We start from the raw sequence: 17,624 nt of genomic DNA, 5'->3' as shown, positions 1-17,624 counted from the left end.
CCCTAATCCAGGGAGGGGCCTAGAAAAGGTGGCCTAAACATAGCCCGTCTCAACCCAGCACAAGTGGCAAACTGCGGTCACTTGTTCACTAACATATGCGGTCAAAAGAATAATAAAATAAACAGTTACCTTAAATATCTAATGATTGGAGTCTGGAACGTCCGTACTTTACAGGATAATGACCATAATCAGTGCCCAGAGAGAATGACAGGACTTATCGCAAGGGAATTGGCTAGATATAACATCGACATTACCGCCATAAGTGAAACACATCTTAGTGACTCTGGACAGTTATGTGAACCGCTCGGAGGTTATACCTACTACTGGAGTGGAAAATCATCCACTGAAAGGGCGGAAAGTGGGGTAGGCTTTGCCATACGCGATAAATTGGCATGCCCACTAACAGAACTCCTAAAAGGTATCAGTGACAGAATAATAACACTCAGACTTCACCTGGCATCCAAGAAATATCTTCACCTGATCAATGTATATGCACCTACATTGCCATCTCCGGATGAAGAGAAGAACAAGTTCTACCAAGACCTCCGACATGTCCTTAGGGATATTCCTTCTGCAGATAAACTTCTGTTACTTGGTGATTTTAATGCTCGTGTTGGGAATGATTTCAGTGCTTGGAATGGAGTCCTCGGTCGCCAGGGGATTGGAAAATGCAACTCGAATGGTTTGGATCTTCTAACTCTATGTGCCGAGTTTGAACTCTGTCTGACAAATACATATTTTCGTCTGCCTGAAAAATATAAAACGACATGGATGCATCCGCGATCTAAACACTGGCACCTTCTGGATTATGTGATAGTATGGAAAAAAGATCTTGGTGACGTACTGGTCACACGTGCAATGAGAGGCGCTCAGGGATGGACAGACCATCGACTCGTGAGGTCCAAATTAAAGATAACTTTGAAGGCACCACGCCGAGCTTCACACAAAATACCAACAAAATTGTCCTGCCAAATCTTGGCCAATGATCAGACTATGAGAGCAAAACTGGATGAAAAATTTGGTGTCGATGGCCTTTTGATATCTGAATCTGCCCCTGTAGATGAGCAGTGGAGTGCATACGCTAGCAGACTGCGTGGCTGTGCTTCAGAAGTCTTGGGAAAGCCTCAGAAGAAGCACCAGGACTGGTTTGACGACTCAGATCCAGAGATCAGAAAGCTAATTAATGATTTCAGAACCTCTCTTCGCACCCCTGATGATAACAAGCGTAGAGCAGCGCATTACAATCTGAAAGTGAAGGTACGTGCTCTCAAAGACAGTTGGTGGGCAAATAAAGCAAATGAAATACAGCTATATGCCGACACACACCAAACGGGCAGATTCTTTGAGTCCCTGAAAACTATCTTTGGTCCAAGAGTTGGGAAGATAGCACCAGTCTATAACAAAGATAAAAGTTGTCGGCTGACGCAACAGAGTGACATCCTGTCTCGGTGGGCGAAACATTTTAATGAAATTCTTAATCCTGACCATCAGACAACCGATATTCCATACATAGAAGCACTTGAAGACCTGCCAGTTGAGGAACAACTTGCGGATGCCCCTTCCTACAATGAATTCATTTCAGCACTGGCTAAGCTGAAAAATGACAAAACAGCAGGATTAGATAACTTGCCATCAGAGCTATATGAATATGGGGGGCCAAACATCAAGAAACCATTGTTTGCTCTGATCTTAAGGATTTGGGAGTATGAAATGATTCCACAAGACTGGAAAGATGCTTGTATTTCCAAGATCTATAAAGGCAAGGGTGACATATCAGACTGCAGCTCCCACAGGGGCATTTCTCTTCTGTCAGCAGCGGGAAAAGTCCTTGCCCACATAGTTAACACCTGGTTAGCACACTTTGCAGAAAAACTGCTACCAGAGACCCAGTGTGGCTTTCGCCCAAACAGAGGCACAGTGGATGCCATATTTGTTGTCAAACAAATGCAAGAGAAAAGTTTAGAGCAACATCGGCCTTTGTTCATGTGCTTTGTAGACCTGGAAAAAGCTTTTGATCGTGTCCCACGGGAAGCTCTCTGGATCATACTAAAGAAAACTGGGTGCCCTGACAAAATTGTCAGTTTGATTCGGCAGTTTCATGAAAACATGATGGCAAAAATCCGCCATGAGGACAAGCTCTCAGAACAGTTTCCCGTGACATGTTGTGTAAAACAAGGCTGTGTTCTGGCTCCCACACTCTTCTCACTTTACTTCGCAGTTGTTATGAGAGACGCGACCAAAGCCTGTAGTAATCAAATTAGTCTCAACACAAGGACAGACAAAAGTGTCTTCAACATCTCTCGCCTCAGAACAAAAAGTCGCGTAACCAAACTATCCATCTTAGAGATTCTCTACGCGGATGATGTATGCATGATGGCTAATTCTTGCGAAACTCTTCAGACTTACATAAACCTGCTAAATGCCTCCTGCAGAAGATTTGGCTTAGCCATTAGCATCACTAAGACGCAAGTTCTTAAACAACCACTTAGAGGTCTTAATGCAGATGACTCCAGTATTGAGATAAATAACAAACCCTTGCAAAATGTGTCAAAGTTCAAATACCTGGGAAGCCAAATTAGAAGTGACAACAGCCTGACATCGGAAATCGCAGCGCGTATAGCCAGCGCAGCCTCAGCCTTCGGTAAGCTTAATGACCAAGTATGGAAATCACATGATCTCAAACTACAAACAAAAATTGCAGTCTACAAAGCATTAGTATTATCCACCTTACTCTATGCCTCGGAAACCTGGTGCTGTTACAAAGCTGACATTAAGAAGCTAGATAAATTTCATCTTCGATGTCTGAGATCAATTCTGCGCATCAAATGGGAAGACCGTGTCCCAAACATGGAGATTTTGCGCCGCGTGAAACTGGCTGGTATTGAAGCTTTAATAATGAAACATCAACTGAGATGGAGTGGTCACATAGTACGCATGGATGACAGTAGGCTACCTAAAGCGGTGTTCTACTCGCAGCTCTCGTGCGGGAAGAGGAGGAAAGGTGGTCAACACCTGCGATATAAAGACACCATTAAACGCCACCTTGCAGCCTGTGGCATCCCAAGCAACCGTTGGGAGGAGCTAGCATTGCGCCGATCGGAGTGGCGATCAACTGTACATAAGAGAATCGAACAATTCGAGCAAAAGCGTGTAATGGACCTGGATGCTAAAAGAGAGCTCCGAAAATCTCAGCTCAAGCCTGTCTACACGTATACTTACAACTCTGCTGGTCAACTTCACTGTGCTCCATGCAACATGATATTCAAAGTGAAATTCGGATTCGCGAGCCACATCCGAGCCTACCACAACAAGGACAGAGAAGACTGATGGAGTCACTGTCGCCGGACACGGCAAGGAGGAGGACATCATACCATTTCTAAAATCCGGCTCCTGCTTCTGGTCCTTGGCCAAAAGTTTATGGTTACTCATCACTCAGTTGGTATTCAACCTCCATGATCTACCGAAAAATTGTCATATGGTTGCATTAGTGCTTTCCTAGAAAGCTGCAGGTACCACCACGCATGGTCCACAGTCATTCTGCGCAACAAGCCTCTGTGTGTCACAGGCTGTGGTTGCTCCCTAAATTTGGCTGTCAGTGTTAGCAAAAGTTCCTTCTTTCACTCTGTAGTGCTCTTATTCATTGCTCACAGTACTCCAGCCTTTCTGCTTACTGGTGGTTATCTAATTGAAGAGTGTTTTAATCCTAGAAACCACTTCAATGCAGCATGGTCTGTCACATCTTAATAATTTCTTCCATGCCAGTAACAATTTAAGTACATTAAACCATAGATGATGGCCAGGGTCTCCTGTATAATCAAAAGCTATACTTCCTTGTTCCAATTGATGACTTTTTTGGGAAACAATTAAAACAGATGCACCATGCAGATTATCATTACATTCAATAATCCCATAAGCAACCTATTGCTCGAGCAATTCTTACATTATTGGCTGTAGATCTTTCAGGATTCTGTATGGTTTCCCATGAATTTGTCCATCACTACCCACTGGTATCATACATTGCATAGCTGTTGTTGCTGGTAATGGTCCACCACAATTTAAAAAAGTCTAAGTCATCACAGTGAAGTTTTGACCACTGTTCTGTCTGTCTGCACAAAGTGAATCACCTTTTCATGTGATGTTGATGGATTGACAGTCTGCGTGGGACTGTCTCCTCTTGACATACCTAATCATCATCCCGCAGGATGTCCAAGTTTAAGTCCCTGGCAGACAGACCTCATCTGAACTGAAGTTATCCACACATCTCGCGACTATACAAGCTCGACCTATTATCTTACGCTTGCTATATTACCACGCAGAAAATATACAATGTATTCATCTCTTTAGTGGATTCCAACAGCTCCACAGCACTCATCATCTCACTTGATAGGTCACCAAGACTATCAATTCTGTATCTGTTGGTAAAATACTGTGCAAACTGAACTTCAGTGGACACATCTGCAGTGTATTTGGTATCACCTGCATTATACTTGAAACTTGTGACAATGTCACACTAGCAGTGGTCGTTTGCATCTGGACTGTTGTCCTTGATCTGCATTTTCTGGATATGGGGCAACACAGTACCCATCAGCTATGAGTGGCAGTAATTCCATCTGGTCCTGAAAATTTCATACACCAACAATGAAACTGAGCCATGTTGATCCCAATGACACCACATCATTGTCTCTTACTCCACACAACCTATATCATGTAGTTGCAACATATTGCCTGGAAATGCTCGTAAAAAATACATCCAGGGTCTAGCCTCCACCAGAATAAATCTTATCAGTTTTGGCGTTTTACCTTAATGCCTAGGATTGTGTATTGACCTTCGTAATTATGTCTGAAAATGCATCTACTGATTGATTTCATTTCAGTGACAAACCATTCAGCTGTTCTCTAGAAAGTGTCCAACTCAACCGTTTGCAATACAGTTGGTAAAGCCTTTTAATAATCTGTTCAGATGCCTGTTCCTTAATCTATCTCTCAAGGTACATTATGTGTATCTTTGAGTTACCATTCCACCTTAAATTTGCAAACCAGCCTGATGAGATATGATTGTATATGGTTAGTTAAGGGCAGCTTTCAAATCATGAATAAATACTGATACACTGTCAGTGAATTTATCCAAAACAAAGAGGCACCAAATTACCATGCCTATAAATCCTGTTGCAGCTAATGATATTCAGTGAGGCTTTTCCCTGTACCGGCTCAGCTTGCCAACACTCTTTAATGGCTACAAAATCTTAATGGGCTCCTGTTACATTACTGCTCCTTTGCACATGCAATGCTACTGCTCCATTGCAGAGTTGCTGAAGTATATAGCCATGCTACTCACACCGTAAAATAATTGATCACTTGGGCTCAGAGGGCTGGCTGGGTTCAGGAGGCTGTCCAACCATCACACCAGGTGTGGTGAGTGGATTCTCATCAGACACCCACGGGCATTAGTGAAACAGTATCAAGACACAGAACTGTTATTTTTGATAAAGTGCAATGATTGACTTTTCTACACTCCAGCACAGTGGCAGAAGCACCCACCCAGTACACGCTGTCTGAGGCGAGTGGCAGCAGCATCAGCTCCGGCTGTGTAATGGCACCAGACCTGTCAGTCCTATGCAGCCGACACTTTGAAAGTGTGCCTCAGTTACTGGGTATATTCTGTGCAGGCTTGGTATGTGAAGTATTACCTACCTTCATGTCTCATCTTTCATTTATACTGCACAGGTTTGAACACTTTGGTGCCTACCCCTCCCATTTGGTATGACAGATCATGGCTTTTAACCTTTAATCTAGTTTGATTAACTTTTGTGTTTTTGGCATTCAGTCTGCAACACTAAGATACATCCAGTTGTCACGTGCACACTTGAGATGCCCGAATGCTGTTCTGTCACTCGTGCTCTGAGAATTAATAGACAATGAATTATTGTCACACGACAGATACTTGCATCAGTATCACATTATCCAACATGAATGCCATGCGACTTGATCTCAAAGTTAATGTCATGATCAATGGGAAATTGCTAATTTAATAAGTGACCTTCCCATAACAAAACAAACTTACCATTTTCATGATTACAACAGCTTCTTACATCATATATGTGACAAGAATTGGGAATAGCAGGAGTATAAGTTATTGAAAAATTTTTCACCTATATTCTGGTTTATAATAATTATTGAAGAATCTTCCAAACTTTCTATTCACAAAGTGAATTCCTTACTGATTGAGCTCTGATTAACTTTACATTCTGCTCTTTCAAGAAAGAACTGAATGATGATCTACAAAGCAGTCCATAATCACGATATAAAGGTTTCAAAATGTACACTGGTCAAGCTGCTGGTGCTGATGTATAGACACAAAGAAATTTGTTCTGTTTTTGGCCATTATCACTCAACACATGATAAAATCTAAAATATTAGACCTACATACTCCTGAATGGTATCACTGGAACCTTTGCGAAAATATCTGCATACTTTCCTTGCTTAAAATGAATCTACATAAAATTCACAAATGAGGCAGTAAGATGATTCTCACTGGACATGTTTCATATGAGCGATGATTTCTTAGAAAATTGACTGGTCACTTATATTCCATGTATCAGTGAGGTTAGTGAACATGGAAACACTGTTAGATCATTTTGGCTCAGGTACGTATTGAATTAAACAACCAATGTAGTGTTTGGACTCGACGGTCATAGCTCATATAAAGAAATGTGGCAAACATCTGAATTAAATACATGCATCTCCTAGTCTGATCAATTCTATCTAGTAACAGGAAGAAATTAAAACTTATTCTGAATTATTGAAGCTTGGTTCTTAGAAGACTGCAGAGCTCTGAAAAATGCAGTAGACACTCACTGGTCCCAACCAGCTTTGCCCATCAGCCTGCCTAAGACTTTATGGGGCAATGGGAAGGAAGAGCATTGCCACCAGCTGCACATATCCCATGGATAATGGGCCATTCTCTCACTCGAGGCAAGCTATATAAATGGCTTAGGAGGACTCCTTTTGAAATTGTTTGCAGCTGATACTGATATTTGCCATCCAAGGAAGACATCACAGTATTAAAATCAATTGCAAAATTATTTAATCTTAATATCTGTATGGTGTGAAGAATGGAAATGTGATACCACCCCCCCCCCCCCCCCCAAAAAAAAAAGATAAATAAATAAAAAATGTGAAGTCATTCACATAAGTACCAAAATAAATCTGTTAAATTTCAACTACACAGGAAACCACATAAATATAAAAGGTAGTCTGTTCTACTAGATACGTAGGCTTTTGAGTTACAAACAACTTAAATTGAAATGATAATGTTGTTTAGAAGCCAAGCCAAAGACTGCATTTTATTGCTAGAACATTTAGTAGACACCAACGTATTCTTGTGGTTTATGGGATCTTTATCAGATAAGACTAATTGAGTACACTGAAAAAGTTTAAAGAAGGACACTTCATTTTGTAATATCGTGAAATGGGTGGAGGGGGGAGGTGAAGCGGAGAGAAAATCACTGATATGATAATTGTCATGGCAACCATTTAAACAAACACTTTTTTCATTGAAGCTAGATTTACGTAGAAATGTGGAAATATTTGGTTGACACCTATGTAAGTACGGAGAAATTTCAATTCAACAATTCTAACAACTTAAATGTATCCATGTGGAAACTGAACTCTCTTAAGTGTTTGTCTTTCCTACATGCAGCTGGAGAGTGGAACGGTAGAGAAAAAATGTGAACATGGTTCAAAGAACCCTCTGACATGCACTTACTGGAGCATGTCATCAATCTACATCTACACTACTTCTATGCAACTTGCACTAAGCGACATCAGTCTCCACAATGGGTCCTGCTGTTCCACAGAATCACATAGACAGCTTGACAAGTAGACAGCATACTGACATAGGTTGCTCCTCCAGCCTGCTCTGCTGCAGAATGAATAACTGTACTGGAAATGAGTAGTTCTTGTGGGAGGCTGCTATGTGTTCGTTATGCATCTGATCTGCTTTGTCCGTCTGCTCAGCTTTCCTGAACGCTCCATGATGACCCAACTTTACTTTCCAGTCACTCTCGCTGCTGTATTTCGTAGCATCAGCATACTGCTATTTCATCTGAGTTACACTTTCTTGCTTAATTGTTTATGGTAAACAGAATGACAGCACCTCCCTCCTAAGATATTTTGCTCCATAGGCTTCTCAGACAGCCCAGCTCATATGGTATGCAGCAATCTGTTCCATAATCTGGACATAATTATAATATCAACCGTCTCCCCAAAACGAAATGTCACTCTATTACTGCAGCTTGGCCTGCTTTACTCTGCTTCCTAAGTTGCCAGGTAAGATGTCTGAATTTTTACTGGACTGTGCCATTATATTCATTCTCGGCACAGCACTTCATAGCAGAGTGTTGTCAGTATTGTAGTAGAAGATTTACATGTATCAGATGGCTATCCATTGGTCAATATCATTTCAGTGTTCAATATTTTTCAAATGTAAACGAATTTTGTATCAGATTTAACTCATTAAACACCAACAGTAAAGCTCTTCAAATTTTACAATGGGTGTTTATCTCACATGCAGAAAATGTCTGGCTTCTGCCACACTCCCCTTGTGCCAGATTTTGAACATACAAAATCAGTATTTGAGACAGGAGTTAATCCTGGCATTGATTCACGGTTCATAATTGAGATGATTCACGAACTTGTACAGCAAGAGTATGCATCCTGAACAATGTTAGTATTGATGGTGTCTCCACAGGAGTAGTGAGAGATAGCCAGATTCCCTTTCTTTGTATTGTAAAGTGTATCACCTCCTCTCTGCTACTGGGGCCAATGTGATATTCAGACATAGTGTGCATGCAATTCTGCTGAAATGAGGTTGTTGTCTAATCTAATCCCAACATCAGAATGGAGGTGAGTCAGTCAACTCGTAAAATCAAAATGTGATGGCAAAGCATCCTGATTTGTGTATTTAACCAACCAGCTCAGGTAACTTATCATGACCTACATCTACATCTACATTTATACTCTGCAAGCCACCCAACGGTGTGTGGCGGAGGGCGCTTTATGTGCCACTGTCATTACCTCCCTTTCCTGATCCAGTCATGTATGGTTCGTGAGAGGAATGACTGCCAGAAAGCCTCCATGTGCACTCGAATCTCTCTGATTTTACATTTGTGATCTTCTCAGGATGTATTAGTAGGGGGAAGCAATATATTCGATACCTCATCCAGAAATGCACCCTCACGAAACCTGGACAGCAAGCTGCACCACGATGCACAGCGCCTCTCTTGTAGAGTCTGCCACTTGAGTTTGTTAAAGATTTCCATAATGCTATCACGCTTACCAAAAAACCCTGTGACAAAACGCGCCGGTCTTTGTTGGATCTTCTCTATCTCCTCTGTCAACCCGCCCTGGTACGGATCCACACTGATGAGCAATAATCAAGTGTAGGTCAAACGAGTGTTTTGTAAGCTACCTCCTTTGTTGATGGACTACATTTTCTAAGGACTCTCCCAATGAATCTCAACCTGGCACCCACCTTACCAACAATTAATTTTATATGATCATTCCACTTCAAATCGTTCCATGCGCATACTCCCAGAATTTTACAGAAGTAACTGCTAGCAGTGTTTGTCTCGCTATCATATAATCATACAATAAAGGATCTTTCTTTCTATGTATTCTCAATACACTACATTTGTCTGTGTTAAGGGTCAGTTGCCACTCCCTGCACCAAGTGCCTATCCGCTGCAGATCTTCCTGCATTTCGCTACAATTTTCTAATGATGCAACTTCTCTGTATACTACAGCATCATCAACGAAAAGCCGCATGGAACTTCCGACACTATCTACTAGGTCATTTATATATATTGTGAAAAGCAGAGGTCCCATAACACTCCCCTGTGGTATGCGAGAGATTACTTTAGTGTCTGTAGATGTCTCTCCATTGAGAACAACATACTGTGTCTTGTTTGCTAAAAACTCTTCAATCCAGCCACACAACTGGGCTGATATTCCATAGGCTCTTACTTTGTTTATCAGGCAACAGTGCAGAACTGTATCGAATGCCTTCCAGAAGTCAAGGAAAATGGCATCTACCTGGCAGCCTGTATCTGACCAGTCTGAAGTCATGGAAAATGGCATCTACCTGGGAGCCTGTATCTAATATTTTCTGGGTGCCATGAACAAATAAAGCGCGTTGGGTCTCACATGATCGCTGTTTCTGGAATCCATGTTGATTCCTACAGAGTAGATTCTGAGTTTCCAGAAATGACACGATACCTGAGCAAAAAACATGTTCTAAAATTCTACAACAGGTCGATGTCAGAGATATAGGCCTATAGTTTTGCGCATCTGCTCGACGACCCTTCTTGGAAACTGGAACTACTTGTGCTCTTTTCCAATCATTTGGACCTCATGTTGTGGCAGTTCCTGGATTGAACCATGACTGAAGTGTATGGAAGAGATACATGACATGGTGTTGGGCAGAAGTGAATGCTCTGGATAGAAATTAGTGGTCAGTATTTCTGTATCATACTTCCGTACCGAGATCTTTGCAGCAGTATTAATTGCAGGTATCTCATGAACAGCATTGACCAAATTATTTGAATAGCCCAAAAGGTCAGGCATAACAGTGTCATTGTACATGCCACCTGTAGCATTTGTGTGTGGTAGCTGAGCAATTGATGTAGCAGAATGATACAAGAATAGGATATATGTTGCTAATGTTGAGGTGTCAAGTAGGAACAGAGTGCATCTCCTTATGCTAGTTGGTAAGATACTTAAACCAAACAGCATAGAATTATTATAAACATTTTTTCCTGATTTTGATGACACGTAATGTTGACTTAACATGTAACTTCACCTATAATTGGCATTCATGGTACTTTTGGCTTTCAACAAAGTCAAAGAAAGATTTTATTGCTGTAATGAAACATTTTTTGAAAGCAACAGTCTGTCGTCACTAACTAGATTACTTGAACATTTCCAACTATCTCTTTTCTAGTATTCTCCTCTATTGTAATATTGATTTATCATTTGGAGGTCTGGAGTCAATGGCATCTTTGATATATTGAACAACTTCAATAGTGTCCTTGTATAGATGATACTTCAAGGGCTGAACTACTAGTCATGAAGATATGCATGATGCCATCCTTTCTGCTTTGTCATCTACTTACACTAAAGTGCATTTTGGTAACCTGATGTGTTACTGTTAAGTCAGTCTTTTGGTATTAACAAATGGCAAGATAGAGAAACTTTCTAATTCTCAAAATATTACGTAATAAAATGCCTCCGTCAGTGTACTCGCTCCAACAAGATTTCAACAGATGTGTGTTCAAGGAAACCTACATGCTCTTGCTGTTACCTGCTGGATTCAGAAAATGTTTTATTTAATATTTTTACACTATATTATAAGTCACAGCTACAACAAACATTGCAGATTGTTTGACAGCTTTGATGATACTCTGAAGCAACTGACTAGTCTTAACTGTGTAGTAATTTTGATTAACTGGTTGCTTATACAACCCATGATTGTAGCAACATGAACGTTGGAGTGTGGATCTAATGTCATGAAGGACAAGACTTCAGATGCATGAAGGAATTTTATTGCACACCTGAAGATGTTGTACATTGTCTTGTTCTTCTTCTTCTTCTTCATCGTCGCCTTGACCCATGTCACATAGGGTTGGCGTTGATCTTCTGGATCCTTCTCCTCCATAGTACTCTATCCGTTGCCTCTTCCTTCTTCCATCCTTTCCCCCTTAGGTCCCTGGATATCTTATCCTTCTACCTCATCTTCAGTATTCCTCTCCTTCTTGCACCTTCAATCTTTATATCTTCAACTCTGTTTCTGATATACTCTTCCCCTTTTCTTTGTAAGTGTCCATACCTCATTAGTCTGCTCTCTTGTATCTCTTTCCCCATGGGTCCCACTTTCACAGCTCCTCTAACAAATTAATTTTTAATCCTGTTCTTCCTTGTTAACCCACACATCCACCTCAGCATCTTGATTTCTGCCACTTCCATCTTCCTTACCTGGGCTACTGTGATTGGCCATGTCTCTGCCCCATATATGATAGCAGGCCTTACCACTGACTTGTACACTTTCCCTGTCAACCCAATGCTCACCTTCTTGTCACACAACACTCCACTCATTTTCCTCCAGTTGCTCCAAACACAATTTATTTGGTGTTGTATCTTGCTTTCCAGTCCTTCGTCGCTCTGTATGTATGACCCCAGGTATTTAAATTTGCAGACCGATTTCAGCTCATCATCCTGGATCTTGCAAGACCTCATCTGGACATCCTTCAGTGCTAAATATTCTGACTTTCTCCTGCTAATATTCATCCCGGTTTCTTCTAGTGCCTTCCTCCAATCCTCCCGCTTTTCCTCAAGTCTGTCAATGCTCTGCTCACAAAGAACCACATCATCCGCAGACATCCTATTCCATGGCGCCTCCTTCTTCACATCTTTCACCAGCACATCCATAATCAGGTCAAAGAGATAGGGACTAGGCACAGATCATTGATGTTACTCTACTTTTACTGGAAACTCCTTTGTCATGCCCACACTACTTCTCACCTGCATCATTGCTCCTCTGTACTTTTCTTTCACTAAGGTGTGCGTCATATATCTTGGCGGCCGAGTTTAGGTTCGTTCTGCGCATTTGACGTCACAAATCACAGTCAGCCAATGAACAGAGAATGACGTTGCCAGATCTCGACTGCAGTGCAGAGCACGGACGAGTGTCTTTAATTTTAGAAACGTTCAGTCATAAATGAAGTAATTGAACAAAAGCAATGTCTTGATAGCAGACTTTCTTTTATAGAAAGTTTGGAAAAAGCATTCTTTACACCAATTGCTTCATATTCTATTAATTAATTAAACCAAACAAACAATAAGCCTCCTAATTCAGGCGATAGCAACGAAGGGTGTTTGTATCAGTCTCACGAACCGCGTTTTCGCAATAAAGAACAGCGGTAATTGTTTATTTCCTATTGTACTTCGACGCAACGTGAGTAATTCATAGTCACCCAAACAGTGTTTGTCGGTATTTTGCAAACGTTTAGAGTGCTCCAGGAGATGCCAGAAATGAGTGTCTGCGTTGGCGTAATGGTTAAGGTGTTGGGCTACTAATCGGAAGATTCTGAGTTCAAGGCTTGTTGCATACTAAATATTTTATTTATTTAAAAACAATAGCGAAGTGTCTTACTTAATGAATTTTATTCGTTTGCATGTAATGTTTTGAAATTTCCTGTGCTTCATTATAATCATAATAAGTTTTCAGTTTTTGTAATTTTCTCCTCCAATATTTCTTTTCACAGCAATTAAAAACAACGAAAAGGCACACATACAATATTCATGTTATCCGTTTTGTTTGTATATCGCCTCTTCCGCAGTCGCTGTTTTACTATTCATATTGAGATATATTCTTTTGCGGCAGTATTAAAAGTATTATTTAGAGCAGAATTTCGGCTCGTACGTTGCCGAGCTATTTGATTGTCTGACGGAATTCTTTGCTTCGCTGCTTTGGCAACATCATATTGAATGGTTTCGTCGACTGATCTATGTTTTGGCAAGTATTTGCTGTCCGTTGTGACAAAAACAAAATGTTTGCGCACTGTGCCTCGCTGGCAATATATTTTAGTTTTATGTTTTATTACGTCCAAAATTCAGTTTTGTGTACTTTGCCAACTTCGTTTTAATCAGAACGTTTTAGAAAAAAGCGAAATGACTCTGGTATAAAGAAAGTTTTGTTACAGTTGCTAAAGATAGAATATTTCCCAATTTATAAACACTGTTTACGTTGTAAAGGGTGTTCATTTTATGGGGACATTGAAATCTCTTGAAAACGACACACAGAGCCAAAAGAAATCCTAATGAAAATTAGTTCCTCCCGGAAGGGGACATCCAATTATAACAAATTTTACTACAAATTCGTCGAATTTGGTAACATTGGATGTCCCCCTCTGAGTCAAAAAAAAATTAGTTATAAATTTGTTTGATCCAATGTGTAGATTTGCGGATATTTCAATGTCTCCAATTAAAATGAACACTCTGTATAGTTGGAACCATGAACGACTGCGGTCGATTTAAGGCTCGTTCTACGCACCTGACGTCATGCATCTGCTGACAGCCAATGAGTGTTCAGTAGTTTTCTGAAAGGTCTGCTGGGAATGTCTTGGCGAGTGCGAGTGTTAAATGTGATTGTAGTTATTCTTTGGTGAATTTTTATCGCATTTGTTGCAAGTTGTCATGGCTGATAATGGTGGTAAGCGACAAACTCTCCATAAACAGGCGAGGGACATAATTTACCGGATTCACGCTTTTTTCAAGCGCGAAGCAGAAAACGGTGGACCTATCACGGATGTCGCCAGATCTCAGGAACGCACTGCAGAAGTGACAGGCGCTAGCTTGAGAACCGTTCAGCGGATTGCCAATGAAGGAAAGTTATCTACGGAGACCTGTGGAAGCCCACTCTTCAGATCGCCAGGGAAATATCGCACTCGTGAGAGGACTGTAACTAATTTAGATAATTTCGACAAAGATGTTCTAAGACGAGAAGTGGTCAACATGTACAACACAGGCGAATTTCCTACTGTAAAAAAAAATCACTGTGAAAATGCGTGAAACCATAAATTTTAAAGGTAGCATGACTTCAATGAATAGAATATTTAAAAACATTGGATTCAAATATGTACATACAAATGACGGAAGAAAGTTTTTTATGGAACATAGTGATATCGCTGCTTCAAGGGCACAGTTTTTAAGACATATTATTGAAGTAAGAAAATCCGGGAATAAGAACATTTTTTTCTTGGACAAAACATAGGTGAACCAAAATCACACAAGGAAAGCGTGTTGGAAAATGAGTGATGGTTCGGGTGGGTTTAAAGTACCAGTTGTTAAAGGTGGACGAATAATTGTGCTTCACGCTGGTTCTGCTTCTGGATTCATTCCAGAAAGCAAATTAGTGTTCCGGGCCAAAAAGAGAAATTCAGGGGATTATCATTCCGAAATGAACTCTGAGACATTTAAATTGTGGTTTAGGAATCAGTTTCTCCCTTACTTGCCTGCAAACTCGGTGATTGTAGTGGACAATGCGACTTATCACTCTGTTGTTGTTGACAAGACACCCACAACAAGTACAAAAAAAGCCGATATCATGTTATGGCTTGCAAGTAAAAATATTCCACATACTGCCAACCAAACTCGTGCTGAAATGTTGAATCTTGTAGTGCTTCATAAGCCTCGCACAAAAGTTTATGAAATCGATTGTATTGCACAGGAACATGGACACACAGTTTTGCGTTTGCCACCGTACCATTGCCAATACAATCCGATAGAGTTAATTTGGGCACAAGTGAAAGGGTATGTCGCAGAACAAAACGTGACATTTAAAATTGCCGATACAGAAAGGCTTCTGCACGAAGCACTTGACAGAATTACTTCTTCAGCATGGGCTGAATGTGTTCGGCATGCACAAAGGCTACAGGAGGAGGACATGGACAGGGAAATTGTAATTGACAATCTGCTTGAACCCATCGTCATAACTCTAAGACCTGATGATTCGGACTGCGACACTGACTACAGCGATGCAGAAGACTATCGCAGCGATTGACAACAATGAAGGGTAAGGCACATACACAATAATACTCATGTTCTCTTTCTTGTTTTTGTTCCACAGTTGCAATTTTACCAATGGTATTGAAATATATTCCTCTTCTGCAACTGTAATAAGCGTCTTATTTAGACCAGACGCGTTTTTCTCTTTTGAAGCATCTTCATTGGACAGCATTGTGTCTCCTCCATTGCCAAGTCACCTTTCGTAGTTTTGTGCTGAGGTAACACAATATTCAATGTTTGTGTCGGCCGATCAGTGTTTTAGCAAATAAATGCCTTTTGTGTGTGCCACACACAAAAATTATATTTGACATAGCCCAGAGCACTGATACACAGTATATTCAAGTCCTAATGTTTTTGTAAGTCCACAGTTTTGTTTAACGTATTTTGTGTACTTCCTTTCGATTGATTGAAGTGCTTTAAAATAAAGTCAAATGCGCCTGGTGTAAATAAAACTTTTATTACAGTCGAGAAAGACGGAATATTTCTCAATATTACATACGACACCAATCTGGTACTTAAATTAAATGAGATGTTGTTATACAGTAAATTTTATATGAAATTTAGGTATCTTGTCCACATTTCATTCTCAACATTGTGGTAACTACAATCGAACATACGGAAAGTATACGCTATGAACTTTACCTCTGCAAACTCTTCAAAATTTCGTGCAATGGTTTACTACATTTAATGCTGCAATATAACTGCGTTGAAAATCGAAACAAAATTAAGTCATTTATGGGGGGAAGGTATCAGTCAAGAAGATGTGTCAAAATCAAATTTTTGGGCCAAATAGTTTTTGTGAAATCGAATGATAAGTGTGTCAAAGCAGTCGGAACACTATGTGTCTGCACAGGCGAGCAGTGCAGTGGTTACAAAATCGCGCACAGCATGGAATGCGGGGAGCACGTCTCTGTAGCAGCGAAAGGTTTAATGCGGCCGTGGTGGCTTTACTTCATAAACTGCGTGCTCCCCCCTAAACGTAAGTTTGAGAACTAGACTGCTACGGCGCTGCTTCTCTTGGCGCGTACAACTGGCAACGCTGCAATCTCCCGCGTCTGGGCGGGCATGCGCGAGCCGCCAAGATAAATGAATTGAACTATAACCTCACATACTTCTCTGGCATGTACTGCTCTCTCATGCCAAGAAGGACTGATTATTCCAAACCAATTTGCATTCAGTGGATGCAGAACATTGGCAGCATCATTAATGCATTCTTTTATCAACTCAGAAGTTATAAAGTTGCACTTGACACAGCAAGAGCTGAAAAATCATTTTCTAATGCCAAGTACCAATGGGCTGTCACTGCTGTCATTCAGAAAAGTTGAGATCTGTGCTCCTAAAGTACTACACCAATTAGATGAGACATGTACTAAAAGAAAAGTGTAAACCTCTTATGATCCTAGCAATACACCAGATTCATTAGGTGTCATCTGACTGCTCCTTTGACTCAATTAATTTTGCAGCCCATTTAGAGTTCAAAAGTAAGCAGTACTCATCCACGCGAAATGTGTTCCAATTTCATTCTGTATCAAATTTTGTTACTGTACACAAACAAAAACTGGCACTCCTGTCACTTTTTAAATGTTGTCACATTTCCAGTTGTCTATCAATTTGATTGGCAAAAGTATGAAACTGAAATTGTGCCTAGCCTCTGAACAGAGAGAGAGAGAGAGAGAGAGAGAGAGAGAGAAAGAGAGAGAGAGAGAGAGAGAGAGCAAGCACAGGTGCATGCTCGGGTGGGGGGGACTGGACTGAGAGGTTCTATTGATTAAGGGTCATGAGAATTGAGTAGATTGAAGTCTAGGCAGGGGCAAGCTAGAAGGTCTGTGTCTACTACTGAGAACATAAGTAGCTATTTTGTTCAGAATATCAGGAGACAGTTTTGCAAACAGCTCACGGTGCATGTGTTCAGGCATCAGTCTACTTGGAACATTTCACAGAAGTGGTCTTCACTGGATAGCCTGAAGATATTGTTTTTCTGATGTACTGTAGGCCTTCTAGCA

General features: G+C 40.7%; 1 protein-coding gene across 1 annotated transcript; it reads left to right on the top strand.

Moving 5' to 3' along the window:
• The first annotated feature begins 204 nt into the window (after positions 1-204).
• Positions 205-5,902, top strand: LOC124743724. The gene is made up of 3 exons (XM_047248890.1): positions 205-1,850; positions 5,518-5,671; positions 5,825-5,902. The coding sequence occupies exons 1-3, from the start codon at positions 205-207 to the stop codon at positions 5,900-5,902; spliced, it is 1,878 nt and encodes a 625-aa protein (XP_047104846.1).
• The last annotated feature ends 11,722 nt before the right edge of the window (positions 5,903-17,624 follow it).

Source organism: Schistocerca piceifrons, unplaced genomic scaffold (genome assembly GCF_021461385.2).
Source record: "Schistocerca piceifrons isolate TAMUIC-IGC-003096 unplaced genomic scaffold, iqSchPice1.1 HiC_scaffold_2521, whole genome shotgun sequence".
Taxonomy (NCBI): Eukaryota; Metazoa; Arthropoda; class Insecta; order Orthoptera; family Acrididae; genus Schistocerca; species Schistocerca piceifrons.
Note: the sequence above shows the minus strand (reverse complement) of the source record. Positions and strands in the feature narration are given on the sequence as shown.

Excerpts from the sequence above, each read along its gene's own strand:
- LOC124743724 (XM_047248890.1), top strand. The coding sequence starts at position 205 with ATGACAGGACTTATCGCAAGGGAATTGGCTAGATATAACATCGACATT. Across the intron at positions 1,851-5,517 it reads GCCCACATAGTTAACACCTG|CACAGTGGCAGAAGCACCCA; the intron begins GTTAGCACACTT and ends TCTACACTCCAG. Across the intron at positions 5,672-5,824 it reads GTATATTCTGTGCAGGCTTG|TCTGCAACACTAAGATACAT; the intron begins GTATGTGAAGTA and ends TTTGGCATTCAG.